Below are 23,959 nucleotides of genomic sequence, written 5' to 3' on the forward strand. Positions count from 1 at the left end.
CCGGGCATGCTGAGAGTTGTAGTTTTGCAACAGCTGGAGGCACACTGGTTGGGAAACACTGCACCAGATATAAAATATTATAGACAAGTTTCAATTCACTGACAGCAAGCAAACACAGATGGTGACATGAGTCATACAAAGCTTTATAATATCAGATAGAATTGGTAACATGTAAATATCATGTAGACATGCAGAGCACCCTGTCCCTCAGTTAATCTTCCTGTCAGGATGCTCTTCCCCGACCACCTTGACTTGGGCAGTGGCCGCCGACCTCCCCAGCAGTGCCGGTCACCAGAGCACAGGGCGTGCACTAGGGGGCGTGCCCGCGCCGGTCTGAGGGGCTCCTCGCCCTCCCTGCTCCAGAGCCCGGGTGAGATGAGTGAAGAAGCGGAGGAGGCTCAGTCACTCACCGGAGCCCCGAGCACTCTCTGCCATGGATACCTACCGGAGCTCCCTGCCTGCCGCCCTCCTGCTCTGCTGCTTCCTCTGGGATATACCGTGCACCCAGCAGGCATCCATCCCTGCCAACCAGCAAGAGAGGGCGCTGAGGAGCCCGCACAGGGCGGTCACCCGGGAGCAGCCGCGGGCAGTGCCAGTGGTGCCCCACGAATACATGCTGTCCATTTACAAAACTTTCTCTACGGCTGAAAAACTTGGGATCAATGCCAGCTTCTTTCAGTCCTCCAAGTCTGCCAACACCATCACTAGCTTTGTGGACAGATACTGGGGTAAGCGATCTCCTGAGCTGTGCCAGCTGGGACTTGTAGTGTTACCAGGCAGTGATGCCATAGGACCTGCGGGGGAGATCTATGTGCATCCTAGAGAGGGGACCGAGGACTACCTGTAGTGGAACTAGAATTACCAGCAGATCTATCTATTTAGCTATCTATCATCTATTTATCTTTCTATCTCATATCTATCTATCTATCCATCTATCTCATATCTATCTATCTATCTATCTATCTATCTATCTATTATCTATCTATCATCTATTTATCTTTCTATCTCATATCTATCTATCTGTCTATCTATCTATCTCATATCTATTTATCTCATATCTATCTCATATCTATCTATCTATCTATCTCATATCTATCTCATATCTATCTATCTATCTCATATCTATCTATCTATCTCATATCTATCTATCTATCTCATATCTATCTATTTATCTATCTATCATCTATTTATCTATCTATCATCTATTTATCTTTCTATCTCATATCTATCTATCTGTCTATCTATCTATCTCATATCTATCTATCTCATATCTATCTATCTCATATCTATCTATCTATCTCATATCTATCTCATATCTATCTATCTATCTCATATCTATCTATCTCATATCTATCTATCTCATATCTATCTATCTATCTATCTCATATCTATCTATCTCATATCTATCTATCTATCTATCTCATATCTATATATCTCATATCTATATATCTCATATCTATCTATCTCATATCTATCTATCTATCTATCTATTATCTCATATCTATCTATCTCATATCTATCTAATTATCTTTTTTATATCGATCTATCTATTTCACACATCTGTCTAGTGTCTTTCTGTCATCTATCTATCTATCTATCTTATATCTATTTATCTCATATCTATCTCATATCTATCTATCTCATATCTATCTATCTCATATCTATCTCATATCTATCTATCTCATATCTATCTCATATCTATCTATCTATCGCATAACTATATATCTATCTACAGTATCTATCTATTTATATTTTATATCTATCTATTTCACACATCTGTCTAATGTCTTCTTTCTGTCGTCTATCTATCTACATTATCTATCTATTATCTATCTATCTATCTATCTATCTCATATCTATTATCTATCTATCTCATATCTATCTATCTATCCATGTATCTCTCATATCTATCTATCTATTATCTATCATCTATCTATCTAGTATCTATCTATCTATCTATCTCACATGTACACACCAAATAACTCTCTCCCATTAGTAGAACAACAGATCCCAGCCCATCCCGACTCCTTTCCTCTCCCAGTATATATATGTATACACCAGTTGCTCCAGTCCCTGCGCACAGAACATGCCGGGTCCCTATATTAGGGTACAGATAACACTACAATGAGTTTTGGGGGGAGGGACCGGCTGTTTGCTTTGTGTTTCTATCTTATCCATTTTAGGTTTATTTTTATCTAGTCCAGCTGTAAAGTCAATATAGAGTTCAATCTGAATATGGGCAAACATTGACCAAGCTGCCTGTATCTTATCAGCCCTGTCCCCTGCTAGAAGAGCAGCCATAAGAAGCAGCAGCCGTGCCGCCTGCACACTATCCGGAGCCCAGAAATCCGGGGGGTCCGATAAGGAACCGCATTCACCTGCCTTGTGATCACAACGCTGCTATATATTGTTAACCCTTTGTGGTACATCACATAAAGGATGAGCCTACATGTCACCACAATCGCTTACCCCCCCCCCCCCCCCCCCCCTCTTGTCCCCCCAGGCTATTGCTTTATACACATTCAGGCTTTCTTTATCCCCCCTCTGTGGGACTTAACTTCCCAAAGTGGTCGAGTATTGCAGTCTGGGGCTCACAGAGGAGAAGAAATGAATTCTGCCAGTGATTCCAATTTTATGTTCCCCTACGCCCAGCCATAAAACCTGATACTGTCCAATGATTTCTATGGATGGTCTTTCTCTTCTACCTCATTATAGACTGATTAATTAACAGAGTGTTGTAAATTCTTTCACAACCCCCCACTCCATACCCCCCCCCCCCTTCAGCACCACCATGGGAGCTGCCCCTGTCCAACCTGACTGTAGTAGGTGCCCAAGCTGAGCTGTGTCAGTGGGGTTCATTGGCTGCTGAAAGCTCTGGAGAGCAAATTAACTTACTATATTTTATGTTGATTTTAGCACAAAAAAAGCCCCATGGTCTCTTTGTAGTTATATGAGCTGGTTATTTAGTCTCAGTTTCCATTAAAAAAAAAAACCCTCACTTAAGAAGTGTTTGCCCATAGGGCTTGTTTTGTGATCTTTGCTACGAGACAGACATTATCTTGCTGAGGGAGTACAATAATGGGTATGATTCAAAGGGACTGGGGACTGCATGGAGCAGGGTTTCCCAACCAGGGTGCCTCCAGCTGTTGCAAAACTACAACTCCCAGCATGCCCAGACAGCCTTCGGCTGTCTGGGCATGCTGGGAGTTGTAGTTTTGCAACAGCTGGAGGCACCCTGGTTGGGAAACAGTGAGCTACGGCTGTCTGGGCATGCTGGGAGTTGTAGTTTTGCAACAGCTGGAGGCACCCTGGTTAGAAAACAGGGAGCTACATCTGTCTGGGCATGCTGGGAGTTGCAGTTTTGCAACAGCTGGAGGCACAATGGTTGGGAATCAGTGAGCTACGGCTGTCTGGGCATGCTAGGAGTTGTAGTTTTGCAACAGCTGGAGGCACAATGGTTGGGAATCAGTGAGCTACGGCTGTCTGGGCATGCTGGGTGTTGTAGTTTTGCAACAGCTGGAGGCACCCTGGTTAGGAAACAGGGAGCTACGGCTGTCTGGGCATGCTGGGAGTTGTAGTTTTGCAACAGCTGGAGGCACCTTGGTTGGGAAACAGTGAGCTACGGCTGTCTGGGCATGCTGGAAGTTGTAGTTTTCCAACAGCTGGAGGCACCCTGGTTAGGAAACAGTGAGCTACAGCTGTCTGGGCATGTTGGGAGTTGTCGTTTTGAAACAGCTGGAGGCACTCTGGTTGGGAAACAGTGAGCTACGGCTGTCTGAGCATGCTGGGAGTTCTAGTTTTGCAACAACTGGAGGCACCCTGGTTGGGAAACAGTGAGCTACGGCTGTTTGGGCATGCTGGAAGTTGTAGTTTTCCAACAGCTGGAGGCACCCTGGTTAGGAAACAGGGAGCTACGCTGTCTGGGCATGCTGAGAGTTGTAGTTTTGCAACAGCTGAAGGCAACCCGGTTGGGAAACAGTGAGCTACGGATGTCTGGGCATGCTGAAAGTTGTCGTTTTTCAACAGCTGGAGGCACCCTGGTTAGGAAACAGTGAGCTACAACTGTCTGGGCATGTTGGGAGTTGTAGTTTTGAAACAGCTGGATGCACTCTGGTTGAGAAACAGTGAGCTACAGCTGTCTGGGCATGCTGGGAATTCTAGTTTTGCAACAACTGGAGGCACCCTGGTTGGGAAACAGTGAGCTACGGCTGTCTGGGCATGCTGGGAGTTGTAGTTTTCCAACAGCTGGAGGCACCCTGGTTAGGAAACAGTGAGCTACGGCTGTCTGGGCATGTTGGGAGTTGTAGCTTTGAAACAGCTGGAGGCACCCTGGTTAGGAAACAGTGAGCTACAACTGTCTGGGCATGCTGGGAGTTGTAGTTTTGAAACAGCTGGAGGCACTCTGGTTGGGAAACAGTGAGTTACGGCTGTCTGGGCATGCTGGGAGTTGTAGTTTTCCAACAGCTGGAGGCACCCTGGTTGGGAAACGGTGAGCTATGGCTGTCTGGGCATGTGGGAGTTGTAGTTTTGAAACAGCTGGAGGCACCCTGGTTGGGAAACAGTGAGCTAAGGAGCCACAGCATAGGGGTCACTGCCCTCAGGTATGCTCACACATGGCAGATACACTTCAGATTTTCTGCAGATTTGTTGCAGATCTCCCCAATTAATTTCTATTGGAAAAGTCATTAATAAATCTGCAGCAGATCCGCAACTAATTTACAGAAAATCTGCAGAATGTAAAAATACTTAAATCGGGTCCAACCATGATAGACAACATGGATAAAATGATTCAGTGAATTCAAAGCCAAGCCCCATGCTGGGAGTTGTAGTTTAGCAACAGCTGGAGGCACCCTGGTTGGGAAACACTGGCATGGAGGTTAGTGTGCTTTTTGGAGTATTCCCACCTTTAAGATGGTGCAAAACCCTTGAGAATTGTGGGGGCTACATGGATAGACATTCCATGCACTGCATGGCAGCTTTTCTTTTCCTTTTTTTTTTCTCTCTGCTCTTAAGGAGTCCCCCTTGGACTGGTCCCTTAAGCCAAAGCCTCACTTGATTCTGATGTGATGTGTCACAGGCTGTGACCTTGTCCTGGACCTTCTTAGCATCAAGCCAGTGATTGGACTATTTGAACTCATGATCTAATTGAGTGTACATGTCATAACATATCAAATATTGTCTTGTCTCCCATAATGAAGGGGGGCACCAGCCTATGGCACATCCCCAAGAACTTCAAGAGGACTTCCGCCCCTGTGATGTCCCCCACCTCCCAGCTAATTGGTGCCTCCTCTCTAGATGAGGGTCTCACACAGAAAGGTTCCTGTCAATCCATATGTAGACAGATTAGCTTCCAAAAACGACTCAGTTAGATACGTTTCAGGGGGAGATAAAAGACTTTACTGCCTGAAAGAACATTCTTTTCTGTATGGATGGAAATGGGTCAGATGGATGTGAAAGTTATCTAATTGACAAAAAAACAATGTGTGTCCTAAGGTTCTTAAGCGTCCATTAACCTTGGCCACACATTGGGGACATTTATATTTGGTTTTACACCAATTCAATGTTCTAAATGTCCTTGCAAATGTTTTTTATTTATTTCTTTTTTTGCTCAATTTTTGGTAGAACATCTTTCAAAGTTGTCTACTGTTTGGTGCACCTTACATTATTTGCTATTTATTATTTGAGCAAATTAAATTTAGAAGTGTTTTTTTGTTTGCGCAAAGCCTACTTTTTTTTGCGCAAACCTACACCACCTAATAGGACACGTACAAAAGCGTCAGATGCCAGAGCATAAATCATAAAGGGGTTATCCAGGAAAAACCTTTATATATATATATATATAAACAACTGGCTCAACTGGCTCCAGAAAGTTAAACAGATTTGTAAATTACTTCTTTAAAAAAAAAAAAAATCTTAATCCTTTCAGTAGTTATGAGCTTCTGAAGTTAAGGTTGTTCTTTTCTTGTCTAAGTGCTCTCTGATGACACCTGTCTCGGGAAACGCCCAGTTTAGAAGAGGTTTGCTATGGGGATTTGCTTCTAAACTGGGCGTTTCCCGAGACACGTGTCATCAGAGAGCACTTAGACAGAAAAGAACAACCTTAACTTCAGAAGCTCATAAGTACTGAAAGGATTAAGATTTTTTTAATAGAAGTCATTTACAAATCTGTTTAACTTTCTGGAGCCAGTTGATATATAAAAAAAAAGTTTTTTTCATGGATAACCCCTTTAAATTTAGAATTTTATTTTACTTTATTTTATTTTAGCGCAAAGCCTACTTTTTTTTTTTGCGCAAACCTACACCACCTCATAGGACACGTACAAAAGTGTCAGATGCCAGAGCATTAATCTAAAACCAATCTCTGCAGCTCACTGGTTTCTATAATTGCGCAAAATTCATCAAGTCCTTTTTACCTTTTTGGTAAATTTTGAGCAACTGTGCAAACAAAACACCAAGCAAATGGGTTAAAATCTATTCTACCTTACACCAATATTGATTAACGTCCCCCATTCTGTCTAAAATAGCATATGCTTGGATTTGTAGTTCTTTGGGGTATGTTCACACCTTGCATAGATGCTGCTGATTTTACACTGTGACAATGTATCCTGCAGATGCTATGTTGCAGATTTTATGTTGCAAATTTTGTACTGTGAATTTTATACTGCAGATTTTATGCTGTGGATTTTATACTGCAGATTTTATGCTGTGGGTTTTACACTGCAGATTTTATACTGTGGATTTTATACTGCAGATTTTATACTGTGGATTTTATACTGCAGATTTGATACAGATTTTCTTCTGCAGATTTTATGTTGTGGATTTTCTACTGCAGACACTATACTGTGTTATACTGTAGGTTTTTCTACTGCAGATTTTAGGATACATATTTTATACTGTGTTCACTTATTGAGTACAGTATATTGAATTATCATACTATAACAAAATATAGCCTATATCTACAGCATAAAATCTGCAGAATAAAACGCACTTCAATTCACTAAAATCCACAGCACTGGGTACAGGCTTAATGCAGAGAAAAATCGCAGATTACACGCTGTTTGTTTCCTTGGGTGAAATCTGTCGTTTATATGCTGTGTGTGAACATATCCTTAGGGCAGTGCCCCCCAACCTGTGGATCTCCTGTTGCTGCTAAACTACAACTCTCATTATGATGTTTTCCAACCAGGGTGCCTCCAGCTGTTGCAAAACTACAACTCCCAGCATGGCTGTCGGGGCATGCTGGAAGTTGTAGTTTTGCAACAGCTGGAGGCACCCTAGTTGGGAAACAGTGAGCTAAGGAGCCACATGATAGAAGGCACTGCCCTGGGGTATGTTCAAACATGGCAGATACACTTCAGAATTGCTGCAGATTTGTTGCAGATCTTCCCAATTATTTTCTATTGGAAAATCAAAATGTTCAATAAATCTGCAGCAGTTCTGCAACGAATGTATAGCAAATCTGCAGCATGTAAAAATACTTAGATCAAGTGGATAAAATGGATAAAATGATTCAGTGAATTCTAAGCCAAACCCCCATAGCCTGAGAGATCTGGATCCACACCCCACCTATTACTCCCACTCAGCTTTGTAGAGTAGTGTTTCCCAAGCAGGGTGCCTCCAGCGGTTGCAAAACTACAACTCCCAGCATGCCCTATCCGGGCATGCTGGGAGTTGTAGTTTTGCAACCGCTGGAGGCACCCTGCTTGGGAAACACTGTTGTTTGTAGAGACCTTTGTGAAGCCACTTCGTGCAGATCCTAATGAGATCATTTTAGGGCACAATTTGGGGAAGAATTGTTGTGCATTTTAAGACTCATAAGAAAGGAGGGAGGGAAGGGGAGGTCAGTCATGTTTGTACATTAAAGTTTGTGTTTCTAGTCGCAAGATCAGACAGGACTTGGCTTATTGTAGGAAAATTACTGTTGGCACATGAAGTAACTCATTAAAAGCGCAGATGGTGTTTTCTGGCCCCAGGACCCCCAGCAATGGGGACTGCTCTGCCGGACAATTAGAGCAGCGGTCTTCAAACTGTGGCCCTCCAGATGTTGCAAAACTACAACTCCCAGCATGCCCGGACAGCCAACGGCTGTCCGGGCATGCTGGGAATTGTAGTTTTGCAACATCTGGAGGGCCACAGTTTGAAGACCACTGAATTAGAGGCTGCAAGGAGAAGGGGACACTCACCCCTATAAAAGGGCAGCCCCCCCAACCCTATAATCTATTTAATCCATATCCTTTACTACTAGAAATAAATGAAATATAAATATTATGTAGTGATAATAATAATAATACTATAAATATATATATTTTTGCTGCTACAAATATCAATACATTTTTAAACTATTTGTTTGTTTTTGTTTCTTTTCTTTCTTTTTTATGATCTTTTGAGTGTATTATTTGCGTTGCAGTTGAATTAGATCGCAGTTGTTTATTTTCAGAGAAGGATTTAGGAAGATTTGGCTTGATGTGTTGACTTGGCATGCTGGGAGTTGTAGTTTGGCCACAGAACAGGGGTGGGGGGGGGGGGAATAATGATGTAGGTAAAATGTGTGCGGAGGGATAATTGCAGTGCGGGAGGGGGGCAGCTCTGCAGCAGGGTCTGGACAGTAGTGGTGCCCCCAGAATTGTTGTGGTTGGCAGAGAAAGAATGAACTGTGTGAGGGAAGGATTTTTAATGGGCACGAAGGGAATAGTCTACTGTTAATTATTCGGTGACCTTGGATTCGGTTTGTTTGAGCCTTTATAGAAAGACTAATGCAGAACAGGCGAGAGAAGTGGAGAAATACACTGGAGGATATATATATATATATATATATATATATATACACAAGGGTACTGCAGGGTATATACATTGTAGATTAATGCATCAGAGATGTGAGATGGATGGATGGGTAATAGATAAATTATAGATATATAAATAAATAAATACATAAATAAATAAAACGATAAATAATAGATAGATAGAAAATAGATAGATAGATACATACATACTAGATAGAAAAATAGATAAAAGATAGATGATAGATAAACAAATACATAAATAAATAAATACAAGAAAGGTAAATTATAGTTAGGTAGATGGAGCAATAAATACATTTATAGAAAGATAGATAGATGAATAAATAATAGATAGATAGATATTAGATAGATAGATATGAGATAGATAGATATGAGATAGATACATAGATAGATAGATATGAGATAGATAGATAGATATGAGATAGATAGATAATTAAATAGATAGATATGAGATAGATAGATATGAGATAGATAAATAGATATGAGATAGATAGATATAAGATAGATAGATAGATATGAGATAGATAGATGAATAGACAGATAGATATGAGATAGATAGATAGATGTGAGATAGATAGATAGATATAAGATAGATAGATAGATATGAGATAGATAGATAGATGTGAGATAGATAGATAGATAGATAGATATAAGATAGATAGATAGATGTGAGATAGATAGATAGATAGATAGATATGAGATAGATAGATAGAGTTTCATGTTTTATCTTTGTTATGAAAGCGGGGCTGAACTTTGTCAGTTAAAATGTTGAACGTTTTTCTCCGTTTATTGTTCCGTTACATTGTAGCTGCAATTTAAATTCAAAATAAAAACTGTCAAATACAAAACACCTGATGGGACATATTTCAGTCTAGAAAAAAAAAGATACCACCACTACTACTACTACTAATTATTGTTATTATTATTTTTATAATTATTAATGATGCTGCTGCTAATAATAATATTAATAATACTACATTGAATAAACTCTCAGCCCCCCCTGACCTGGGAGAGCCCCCCGATTTTATGGACTCCTACTCCCATTGTTGTAAATGTGATTGACAGCTGTGACTGACAGCAGTACAGTAGCTCCCCACAGGTAATCTCTTTCTTATGCAGACTTAGTAAATGAGTCTGAATGGTGTCAAGGATTTAGCTACATATTTCCTCGGCTTGCAAGTACCCATGCCAGCCGCAGAGGTGTCTTGCCAAAATATGTCACCCATGCAGAGTAAAGACCCTGCGCTTCATTAGCTAATCATTGCCTGGTTATTTATGTGCAGAGGAAATACGAGGTTTTACCCAAAAGACTGCCTATTTATAATGTGTCAGTGTTACCAAACCGTGACTCTAATTGAGTGTTTCCCAACCAGGGTGCCTCCAGCTGTTGCCAAACTACAACTCCCAGCATGCCCGGACAGCCAAAGGCTGTCCGGGCATGCTGGGAGTTGTAGTTTGGCAACAGCTGGAGGCACCCTGGTTGGAAAACATTACTCTACAAAGCTGAGTGGGAGTAATAGGTTAGGCAACAGCTGGAGGCACCCTGGTTGGGAAACACCTTTTTTTTTTTTTTTTATAGCTGTTGCAAAGCTGTAACACCCAATTGTGCTGGGATTTGTGCTATTAATGGGTAGCCAGTGTTCTCTTGGGTGTCTGATAGCAGTTTCCTGATATATAAGGTGTCTAATAGCAGTGTCCTTATATGTTCTGATATTCTGTATTAGATCCTCATGGTCTTCTTGGTCATGGAGATGGTTGTGACTGATTTCCTTGGGAGTATTAAAGGGTTATTCCAGGAAAAAATATTTTTTTTTATATCAACTGGCTCCAGAAAATTAAACAGATTTGTAAATGACTTCTATTAAAAAATCTTAATCCTTTCAATAATTATCAGCTGCTGAAGTTGAGTTGTTCTTTTCTGTCTGGCAACAGTGCTCTCTGCTGACATCTCTGCTTGTCTCGGGAACTGCACAGAGTAGAAGAGGTTTGCTATGGGGATTTGCTTCTACTCTGGACGGTTCCCGAGACACGTGTCATCAGAGAGCACTTAGACAGAAAAGAACAACTCAACTTCAGCAGCTCATAAGTACTGAAAGGATTAAGATTTTTTTTTAATAGAAATAATATACAAATTTGTTTAACTTTCTGGAGCCAGTTGATATATATATATATATAAAAAAAGTTTTCCCCTGGATAACCCCTTTAAGTCTAGTGTTGGGCTCACTATGATTATAGGAAGGGTTCACATTCTCTGTTAACACCATTTTCCTGCTCCAGTCCTTTACATGTGGTTGGGAACAGCTTCCCCTCCTGGCACATTACTCCTCAGAGTGCGGTTTTGGAATAATGTGAGTGTAAGATTGAAGCAGTGATGAGTTGGCTGGGAGCCCGGTACCTGATCTCTGCAGCCTCCATCCATCCATCCATCCATCCCTGCGGCTTCTATACAAGACGCATGTGATCTCAGCCCTGTGCACACCACAAAACATACACAGACAGATGGATCATTAGATGGTAGATGAGTGGGGGCCTCCAGTTGTTGCAAAACCACAATTCCCAGCAGGCTGTCCGGGCAACAGCTGGAGGCACACTGGGATATATTAGATAGATTAAGTTTTGCAGTTTGAGGCAGGATGATCAGGAAAACATTGTATTAGATAGATGAGAAATGATTGAATAGATCTGTGCTCCCATCCTGTAGTGTAGCCGAAGGCTGTCAGGGCATGCTGGGGTTTTTTGTTTTGCAACAGCTGGAGGGCCACACACTGGAATATATTAGATAGATTAGGTTTATAAATCAATTATAAATACATAAATACATTGATAGATAATAGAAAGATATATATATCTATGAAATAAAAGACCACATAGATGATCGATAGATAGATAGATATGGGATAGATAGATATAGAAAGATATAGATAGATATGGGATATATATGGGATAGATATTGGATAGATAGATAGATAGAGATAGATATAGATAAATATATAGATATGAAATAGATAGATAAATAGATATATATATGACAGAAAATACCACATAGATAATAGATAAATAAATAAATAGATAGATAGATATGAGAAAGATAGATATTAATAGATGGATAGATAGATAAATAGATATGAGATAGATGGATAGATAGATATGAGATAGATATGAGATAGATATGAGATAGATAGATATGGAATAGATAGATAGATAAATAAATAGATATGAGATAGATAGATAGTTATGGAATAGATAGATAAATAAATAGACATGCGATAGATAGATAGATAGATAGATAGATAGATATGGAATAGATAGATAATAAAGGACACTATTTGCACTTTAAAACGGTGTTGCTGCTGCTTATCTGTTTGTAGATAGATAGATAAATATGAGATAGATAAATATGAGATGGATAGATATGAGATAGATATGAGATAGATAGATATGAGATAGATAGATAGATATGAGGTAGATAGATAACAACAGGAGAATACAGCAGCACACTGCTAGCAGAAAGATAGACATGGAATAGATAGATAGATAAATAGATATGAGATAGATAGATAGATATGGGATAGATAGATAGATAGATAGATAGATAGATAGATAGATATGAGATAGATAGGTATGAAATAGATAGATATGAGATAGAAAGACAGATAGATAGATAGATATGAGATAGATAGATATGAGATAGATATGAAATAGATAGATAGATATGAGATAGATAGATATGAGATAGATAGATAGATATGAGATAGATATGAGATAGATAGATATGAAATAGATAAATAGATATGAGATAGATAGATATGAGATAGATATGAGATAGATAGATAGATAGATAGATAGATATGAGATAGATAGATAGATAGATATGAGATAGATAGATAGATATGAGATAGATATGAGATAGATAGATATGAAATAGATAGATAGATATGAGATAGATAGATAGATAGATATGAGATAGACAGATAGATAGATAGATAGATATGAAATAGATAGATAGATATGAGATAGATAGATAGATCTGATATCGATAGGTAGATTCCATTTCGAAGTTAATAGACTGTATTTACTATAAATTGATACTAACCGGATCATATAAACAAACAATAACTTGTATAACATGTATCCTGGACATTGATGAGAAAGAAACATCCGTATATTTGATCCGGAAAGAGTTAAACTGTATGTTATTCCTTATGCCATGTAATCCGTTGTGAAACTACAAGTCCCAGCATGCTCTCACCGCCTGAGAACTTCTGCTGTAATGTTACTATTCTGATTGTTCTACACAATGTATCCAGAATTGATTGAGTCCCTTGTTCGGTTTTGTTTCTTTCCCCCCTGAAGGGATTCATTGGATTAGGGATTTACATTCATGTCCTTTCTCCAGCCTTTTTTTGTGAGGTGGTAGGTAGAAGCCTTGTGTAAACTGTTACCAATAGGGAATAATCTTTCTAGATGAATATGGAAGGTCACATTTAGGAAAATAAATGTTTCATAAAATTCCAATAATCTTCAAAAGTTTTCTTTTGCTGGAACAGAAGTCTGGTGCAAATCTGATCTTTCTGAGGTGCCCAGCAGGCATGGAGGAGGCTGTGGGCACCCTGTCCTACGTGTCTTCACCCCCAGCAGGTGCTGTGTACTCTGATGGCTGCTGCTTTACTGCTGTCCAGATGGGGGCACTATATACAAATCACTTCCATCATTACTGGCATTGTAGGGACAAGGAAGGCTCCAGTGATGGGCAGCTCCTCAGGGTGGCATCAGGGCAGGGGGCTCAGCCATCACCATATTCTGCTGGGTGCTGGATAACACTCTCATGCCCAGGTCAGAAATGAGGGGGCATTTGGCAGTTGTAGCTGATATCAGTACTGTGCCCCTACCCTAGGGCATGTGGGGGAAGAGAAATCATCATCACCATCATCATCATCATCATCCTGATAATATTATAAAACAGTATTCTCCAAACTGTGGCTCTTCGACTGTCAGGGCATGATGGGAGTTTTATTTTTTGCAACAAGTGAGAAGCCACAAGTTGGGGAACACTGGTATGATGATGAGGATGATGATGATGAGTAGGATGTGATGATGATGATGAGGATGATGATGATGAGGATGATGATGATGATGAGTAGGAGGATGAGGATGATGATGATGATATGATGATGAGGAGGAGGATGATGATGATGATGAGGATGATGATGTGAGGATGATGATAATGAGGATGATGATGAGGATGATGATGATGATGATGATGAGTAGGAGGAGGATGATGATGATGATGATGAGTAGGAGGAGGATGATGATGATGATGACTAATAACTATTATTATTATTATCATCATCATCATCATCATAATAATATAGAAAAAAAGTATAAACTACAACTCTCATTATTATTATACTAATGTTTACCATCCATTTGCTCTACACCTGTTTTAAAACTACAAATTCTAAAATCCCCTGACAGCCAAAGGCTGTCAGGGCATTTTAGAAGTTGTAGCTTTAAAACAGGTGGAGAGCAAGTGGATGGGAAATATTGTTATAATAATAATAAAAATAATAATAATCATAATAATAATGTATTATTATTATAAAAGCGTTGTAATAATGTATTATTATTATAATAATAACAACAATAATATCAATAAAATATAATATACAAAAAAAACACAATAGTTATAATAACAGAAATCAATATAAGTAAGATAGAAAGAATGATAAAGTATAATAATAAAAATGGTTAATATTAACAACAAAAATACTGCTACCAAAATAATAATAATAATAAAAATAATAATAGTAAATAATAATCATCATAAGAATAATATCAATAAAAAAACTAATAAAAAAAAACAATAGTTATAATAACAGAAATCCATATTAGTAGGATATAAAGAATGATAAAGTATAATAATATAAAATGGTAATATTAACACCAATTATACTGCTACCAAAATAATAATAATAAAAATAATAATCATCATAAAAATAATAATAACAATAATATCAATAAAATATGCAAATAAAAAAAACTATAATTGTAATAACAAATCAATATTAGTAGGATATAAAGAATGATAAAGTATATTAATAAAAATTGTTAATATTAAAAAACAATAATACTGCTACCAAAATAATAATAATAAAATATATAATAATCATAATAATAATAATAACAATGATATAAATAAAATATATAATAATCATAATAATAATATCAATAAAATATAAAAATAAAAAAGCAATAGTCATAATAACAGAAATCCATATTAGTAGGATATAAAGAATGATAAAGTATACTAATAAAAATTGTTAATATTAAAAACAGTAATACTACTACCAAAATAATAAGTAATAATAAATAATAATCATGATAATAAGAACAATATCAATAAAATATACAAATAAAAAAACAATAGTTATAATAACAGAAATCAATATTGGTAGGATATAAAGAATGATAAAGTATAATAATAAAAAAAATGGTAATATTAACAAAAGAATAATAATAAAACAATAATCATAATAATAATAACAATAATATCAATAAAATAGACAAATAAAAAAACAATAATTATAATAACAGAAATCAATATTAGTATGATATAAAGAATGATAAAGTATAATAATAATAATAATGGTAATATTAACAACAATAATACTGTCAACAAAATAATAATAATAATTATTATTATTAATAATAATAATAATAATAATAATAATAATAATAATCATCATCATCATCCTCATCATCATAATAGTAAGTAGTAGAAAAGTACTCTTAGTTTTAAGGCAGTGCACCAGGTAGCACTACAAGTCCCAGCATGCTCTCTCCTCTAACACAACACTGTTGATGTTGATCTTTAATCACGATCTGTTTTTGGGGAAATAATACACATTTTGGGTATTGTTGATGGCAGTGGTGAAGCTCTTTGCATCTGGCTTTGGTTACACAGACTCTTGTAGACTTTAGTCTGAATCTGACTAAACATAAAGCGACTTTCCCACCCACCTCCCCAGACTGTGCAGGCGGCGATCAGCAGGGACCACAATGACCTGAGCTTTACAGGAGCCCCCACTAAATCAGTAGTAGGGGGCTTGTCAGAATAGAGGAGATGTAGTTTTTGTTATACTTATGTTTATTTTTCTATATTTTATGATGATTTAGTTTCAATGTATATGTGTTTGTAAATTACTTTTATGTTTCTATTTCATTTCCTTCTGTGTTTATTGATGTATTTGGTTATTTTGTATTAATGTCTGACTCGATTTGATTCCATGTTTGTTCATATTGTTGTGGGATTGTTCTGGTGGTTTTCTTGTGTTTTGCTCCCCTGTGTTTCCTTTATGACTTTGCTTCTTTTTGGGGATCCCACAATAACTGTCTCCCATTGCCCGGTAATAAAATACATTTCAATACAATTATCCGGGTTTATTTATTACAGTTTCCTGTGGCCAAATAGGTTCAACCTATAAAAATGTATTTTATGATTTCCCCCTCAGAAGAGTTGAGAGCTGTCTCGCTAGATGTAGAATGTATATGTATGTATGTATATAGAATACATGTAAATTTAACGAGATCTGAGGGAGCAGAAGTAAAAGCGCCAAACATTGGTCTTAGGGTTTTTTTTTCTTTCTTTTTTTTTCCTTTTCTTTTTTTGCCTTTTCTGTCACGTGTTTTCTGGTGCCGCTGCAGGGGGGGCACAAAGGATTTATAATCACATTCCATGTACAGTCTGAGGGCAATGCGGCTGCCTGGGGCTCTACAAAAAAAATTATAATAATATTAATTGTGATAATCAACATTATCATTATTAGCATTATTTTTATCTCTGTAATAATAATAATAATCATAATAATATATTATAATTATTATTACTATTATTAACAACAACAATAATAATTATGATTACATAACAAATTATAATCATTGTATATCATAATTTATAATATTTATTATAATAAAAAATAACATTAATAATAATACAAACAACAAATAAGAGCAATATAGTATTAGGGTTATCAACCACAATAAATCTTTTTAATAAGAATATTATTACTATTTTCATTATTATTGTTATAATTATTAGTAGTCATAGTACTTGCAAATAAACCTAACTAATGACTATATTAATACAAATTAGGAATTATTAATAAGAGCAATAAGAACAATTGTTGCAATAACAGTTTGCTATTAATACAAATAATAATAATAATAATAATAATAATAATAATAATATCAAATGGTACCATATAGTAACTCACTATATTTTGGATGTACATCAATAGAAGTAGTAGTAGTAGTAGTAGTAGTAGTAGTAGTAGTAGTACTCATCTCTCTACTACAATAATAATAATAATAATAAACACTAGTAATAATATTTCTAATTAGTAGTAGTAGTACTCTCCCTCTACTACTACTACTACAATAATAATAATAATAATAATAATAAATTAACACTAATAATAATATTGCTAACTAGTAGTAGTAGTACTCTCTCTCTACTACTACAATAATAATAATAATAATAATAATAATAATAATAATAAAAAACAAACACTAATAATAATATTGCTAATTAGTAGTAGTAGTACTCTACTATAATAATAATAAACAAACATAAATAATAATATTGCTAATTAGTAGTAGTAGTACTCTCTCTACTATAATAATAATAATAAACACTAATAATAATATTGCTAATTAGTAGTAGTAGTACTCTCTCTCTACTATAATAATAGTAATAATAATAATAATAAAAATAAACACTAATAATAATATTGCTAATTAGTAGTAGTAGTAGTAGTACTCTCTCTACTACTACTATAATAATAATAAAAACAAACAAACACTAATAATAATATTGCTAATTAGTAGTAGTACTCTCTCTCTACTATAATAATAATAATAAACACTAATAATATTATTGCTAATTAGTAGTAGTAGTACTCTCTCTCTACTATAATAATAATAAACACTAATAATAATATTGCTAATTAGTAGTAGTAGTACTCTCTCTACTACTACTATAATAATAATAATAAAAACAAACAAACACTAGTAATATTGCTAATTAGTAGTAGTAGTAGTAGTACTCTCTCTACTACTACTATAATAATAATAAAAACAAACAAACACTAGTAATGTTGCTAATTAGTAGTAGTAGTACTCTCTCTCTACTATAATAATAATAATAAACACTAATAATAATATTGCTAATTAGTAGTAGTAGTACTCTCTCTACTACTACTATAATAATAATAATAATAAAAACAAACACTAATAATAATATTGCTAATTAGTAGTAGTAGTACTCTCTCTACTACTACTACTATAATAATAATAATAATAATAATAATAATAAAAACAAACAAACAAACACTAGTAATATTGCTAATTAGTAGTAGTAGTAGTACTAGCCTTAACTACATGGTTAATTATTGCAACAATAACCAACCATTCCCTTTTCTTATTGTATTAGCCCAACAATAATGATAATAATAATGACAATATTTACTGAATAATATGGTGTATATACTGTATATAAATATAAGGAATGTTATCTGTATATATCAGCATCCAGTCTCTTGTGTCTTCTCCATTTTTTTTTTGCTCCTAAAACCCATCAGTCTCCTCAGTGACATATACATAGGAGCTTTCCTTAACCCTTTGTCTGCCAGAGGGCATTTGCTGCTGCTGCTCCTCCTCCAGGAATGGTTAACTCTCAGTTTGCCCCTCACATTCATTCATCTTAGTTGACGTCCTGTAGACTCAGACACATTCTTGGGAGAGGAATTGTGCTCCATGTTTACTATCTCTTCTTCCATAGACTTGGGTTATGTGAAAGCATTCTGCTGCTGCTTATAGATTACAGCATTGTTTCCCAACCAGGGTACCTCCAGCTGTTGCAAAACTACAACTCCCAGCATGCCCGGACAGCCAACGGCTGTCCGGGCATGCTGGGAGTTGTAGTTTTGCAACAGCTGGAGGCACCCTGGTTGGGAAACACTGTATTACAGTATGTTGTTTTTTTTTTTTTATATTGTGAAATGTAAATATCTCACTGCTTGGAGACCCTCTTATAGACCCCTCCATAGAACCCCCCCCTCCCCCACCCTTTCCCCATTGGGAATAGTGTGTGTGCTTTAGTGTGTCAGGACTGAGCTGCACTCTGTCCACTCTGCAGAGACCATTTTCTGTGCCCTAAATATTTAATAGCACAAAGGGACCATGTGCTGAGAGGCGTACAGTGTCAATAAAGGTGAAAATGCAGTAAAGGTTTATGGTGTGAACTAAGGACAAGTTGCTTCTTTTTATTTATTTTTTGAGCTTTGGAAATGTCTTCCCTAAATAGTAACAGGTTTCGTACAGTTCTGCAGAACTACAATCACCAGCATAAACCATGTAGAAATATATTACGAAGTTCGTTGTACAGTGATCCCTCAACTTACAATGGCCTCAACATACAATAGTTTCAACATACAATGTTTATTTCTGGACCATTGTAACTTGAAACCAGACTCAACATACAATGTCCAGACAGTTCAGATCTATGATAGACAGGTCAATGGCTGGAAGAACTGACCAATCAGAATGGGCATTTTACTGGTAAAACCCCTGTATTACTGAAGTGTATGCACTGACTGACTGTCTGGTAGCGCCCCCTACAGTACAGGGAGGAACTACAAGTTCTGTACTACTCCTTACCCGTGCCAGGGTTAGCTGCTCCTTTGGACACCAAGTAAGGGCGGCTCCATTTGGGACACTGTGTGTACTGTATAGGACCCTGAAGAAGCTCCTGTCCTCTACATAAACCATTGTTTCCAAACCAGGGTGCCTCCAGCTGTTGCAAAACTACAACTCCCAGCATGCCCGGACAGCCGTTGGCTGTCTGGGCATGCTGGAAGTTGTAGTTTTGCAACAGCTGGAGGCACCCTGGTTGGGAAACACTGACATAGACAGTGATTACAGCTCCCAGCAGATCTTTATTACTTTCATATCTAAGATTTTGTTTTATCTCTATTAGTTATCTACTTATTATTCTTTAATCATCACCTTTTCCTATTTTCGGATGATATTTTGGAGGATTCAGAACCAATTACCAGGTTTCCATAGAGTTCTGGTCTCAACATACAATGGTTTCAACATACAATGGTCGTCCTGGAACCAATTAATATTGTAACTTGAGGGACCACTGTACACAGTGCATTTTTATTTGGTGTAAATATTTTTTATTTCTAGATATTTTGTACTTTAGTAAATGTATCTGCACAAATCTACTTCTAGACCAGGGTTTCCCAACCAGGGTGCCTCCAGCTGTTGCAAAAGCACAACTCCCAGCATTTGCATTTGTTTGATTTTTCTTTGGTGTAAATATTTTTTTATTTCTAGATATTTTGTACTTTAGTAAATGTATCTGCACAAATCTACTTCTAGACCAGCAGTGTTTCCCAACCAGGGTGCCTCCAGCTGTTGCAAAAGTACAACTCCCAGCATTTGCATTTGTTTGATTTTTCTTTGGTGTAAATATTTTTTTATTTCTAGATAATATTTTGTACTTTAGTAAATGTATCTGCACAAATCTACTTCTAGACTAGTGTTTCCCAACCAAGGTGCCTCCAGCTGTTGCAAAAGCACAACTCCCAGCATTTGCATTTTTTAGATTTTTCTTTGGTGTAAATATTTTTTATTTCTAGATATTTTGTACTTTAGTAAATGTATCTGCACAAATCTACTTCTAGACTAGTGTTTCCCAACCAAGGTGCCTCCAGCTGTTGCAAAAGCACAACTCCCAGCATTTGCATTTGTTTGATTTTTCTTTGGCGTAAATATTTTTTATTTTTAGATAATATTTTGTACTTTAGTAAATGTATCTGCACAAATCTATTTCTAGACCAGTGTTTCCCAATTAGGGTGCCTCCAGCTGTTGCAAAAGTACAACTCCCAGCATTTGCAGTTGTTTGATTTTTCTTTGGTGTAAATATTTTGTTTCTAGATATTTTGTACATTAGTAAATGTATCTGCACAAATCTACTTCTAGACCAGTGTTTCTCAACCAGGGTGCCTCCCGCTGTTGCAAAAGTACAACTTCCAGCATGCCCGGACAGCCGGAGGCTGTCCGGGCATGCTGGGGGTTGTACTTTTGCAACAGCGGGAGGCACCCTGGTTGGGAAACACTGTTCTAGACATACAATAACAAGAGGAGTCTGATCTGTGCATCTGTAGTTCCCTTCTTCACATCAGGTAGACAGGATATTTTCCAGTCTGCTACAGTATAAGTGAAATTGACAGCAATTTTTCTTTTATCTTGCAGACGATCTCTCTCACTCTCCTTCTAGAAGACAGAGGTATTTGTTTGATGTGTCCACCCTGTCTGACAAAGAAGAGCTGGTGGGAGCTGAGCTAAGGATCTTTAGGAATTCTCCTATGGAGTTATCCAAAGCCCCTTTGGGGTTGCACCACCTGCAGGTGTTATCCTGCACCTCCCGAACTCCATTGGATTCCAGGACTCTGGATCTAAGGGACGTGACAGTTCCAGGATGGGAAGTGTTTGATGTATGGAAAAGCCTGAAAAGTATCAGTAAACCCAGAAAGCAAATTTGTTTGGAGTTAAGAGCCACCTCCGTCACCTCTGGCATGGAGGTGAGTCTAAGAAGTCTAGGCATGTCCAGAAAACCCAAATCTCACCAGGAGAAGGCTCTCCTAGTGGCTTTTACCAAATCCAAGAAGAAGAACCTCTACAATGAGTTGAAGGAACAAGTTCACTCAGCCAAAGGGCTGGAGAAAGAAGCCAGGTTGCAATTTAAGACTAAGAGGAAGAGAAGGACGACGTTTAATAGTCGGCACGGCAAACGACACGGTAGGAAATCCCGTCTACGGTGCAGCAAGAAGCCACTCCATGTGAACTTTAAGGAGCTAGGATGGGATGACTGGATCATTGCTCCCTTAGAATATGAAGCCTATCATTGTGAGGGAGTATGTGACTTTCCTCTCAGGTCTCACCTAGAGCCAACCAACCACGCCATTATCCAGACCTTGATGAACTCCATGGATCCAGGGTCTACTCCCCCAAGTTGTTGTGTCCCTACAAAATTGACTCCTATCAGTATTTTGTACATTGATGCAGGTAATAATGTGGTATACAAACAGTATGAAGACATGGTGGTAGAGTCTTGCGGCTGCAGGTAGCAGTTGCTTTGGATCAGTTCTCTGTATCATCGTAGCTGATATGAAGGGATATAAAGACAACTCATGGACAAGAGAGGGCTGGCCCAGGACGGAGTTCCTTCTATCCAACTTCCATAAGTGAAGGGATTGTGGTTTCAATCTGTCTGGTGCACCCCTAATTCTTGCACCATGCAAAACAGGCGCAGGTCAGTGGTGGCTTTGTGTGGACAAATTATAGGCAAAGCCAAATCTACGTGCCAACTGGGTTAGCAATAAAATCTGCATTCGTCTTATGGTAGGTCATTGAGTTCCACCGAAAGATCGTGGTATTAGTTGACCCTCCATATTGGATTGGATTGGAAAGACCAGAGAACTTGTCCAGTGCCTATAGTACAATGGATCTGGTTAGAACTCCGACCCAGATTCATGTGAGTACAATGTTCCAGAACTGGTCAGGACGACTGCACAAGAGGAGGAGAAGGTGGAGGAAGGGTGTATTAAGGTGGCACTTTGTTCACCCCCTTCCCCCTCCCTTCTTCTTCAAATCTGATGAAACTAGCGCCATCCAGACCCAGTGGAGGGGGAGTCACGTCTGGATAGCAGAGGATTATGTTGCTGTTGATTTTTGGAGTGTACACAAGTTGCTGTGACAGGCACCTGTTCAAACTGAGTCCATTTAAGATTACAGGAAAGCAATAGTCTGTTCTTTTCATGGGCTGGCATGCGAAGAGTAATAGAAGTAGGGGGCTCATAAAGTTCTTTTCTCTATCATTTTAACTACCTGTCTTATCACCTTGAGCTATCTGACCACCTGAATTGCTCCAATAACGTTGCACAATAACAACACCCAAAAGGAAAAAAAAAAATACTAAAGAAAGGGAGAGGTGGGGAGAATGAGAGAAGGAATGGAAGGTGGTCAATGAAATATCCAAAGTGGAATGGAAAGCTGAGAGAAGGCGACGATTTCCTGGGATCTTCCTATATTGTAGACATTGCGTTCACTGTGCTCTCTTATTTTAGCGGTCCCTCAAGTTACAATATTATTTGGTTCCAGGACGGCCATTGTATGTTGAAACCATTGTATGTTGAGACCAGAACTCTATGGAAACCTGGTAATTGGTTCTGAAGCCCCAAAATGTCATCCAAAAATAGGAAAAAGGGAGGATTAAAGAATAATAGGTAGATAACTAATAGAGATAAAACAAATCCTTATATATGAAAGTAAGAAAGATCTGCTGGGAGCTGTAAATCACTGTCTATGTCAGTGTTTCCCAACCAGGGTGCCTCCAGCTGTTGCAAAACTACAACTCCCAGCATGCCCAGACAGCCGAAGGCTGTCTGGGCATGCTGGGAGTTGTAGTTTTGCAACAGCTGGAGGCACCCTGGTTGGGAAACACTGCTCCATGCAGTCCCCAGTCCCCAGTCCTTTTGAATCATACCCTGGTTGGGAAACAATGGTTTATGTAGAGGACAGGAGCTTCTTCAGGGTCCTATACAGTACACACAGTGTCCTAAATGGAGTCACCCTTACTTGGTGTCCAAAGGAGCAACTAACCCTGGCACATGTAAGGAGTAGTACAAAACTTGTAGTTCCTCCCTGTACTGTAGGGGGCGCTACCAGACAGTCAGTCAGTGCATACACTTCAGTAATACAGATGTTTTACCAGTAAAATGCCCATTCTGATTGGTCAGTTCTTCCAGCCATTGACCTGTCTATCACAGATCTGGACTGTCTGTAGCATTGTATGTTGAGTCTGGTTTCAAGTTACAATGGTCCAGAAATAAACATTGTATGTTGAAACTATTGTATGTTAAGGCCATTGTAAGTTGAGGGATCACTGTATTAGATGTATTCACAACCCACATTCACTTATGCAATGTCTTGATATAATCTCTAATTGGAAGAGCCTTTGCTTTGAAGGTAAAAATTGTTAAAATAACATCACAATATAGCATAAAACCCTAATCACATATACATGCAATTG

The 23,959-nt window shown here is 37.7% G+C and overlaps 1 protein-coding gene across 1 annotated transcript; it reads left to right on the forward strand.

Moving 5' to 3' along the window:
- The first annotated feature begins 433 nt into the window (after positions 1–433).
- Positions 434–22,297, forward strand: GDF6 (growth differentiation factor 6). The gene is made up of 2 exons (XM_056518619.1): positions 434–728; positions 21,121–22,297. Exons 1-2 carry the CDS (start codon positions 434–436, stop codon positions 21,993–21,995), a joined length of 1,170 nt encoding a protein of 389 aa, XP_056374594.1. The 3' UTR covers positions 21,996–22,297.
- The last annotated feature ends 1,662 nt before the right edge of the window (positions 22,298–23,959 follow it).

This window comes from Hyla sarda, chromosome 5 (assembly GCF_029499605.1).
Source record: "Hyla sarda isolate aHylSar1 chromosome 5, aHylSar1.hap1, whole genome shotgun sequence".
Taxonomy (NCBI): domain Eukaryota; kingdom Metazoa; phylum Chordata; class Amphibia; order Anura; family Hylidae; genus Hyla; species Hyla sarda.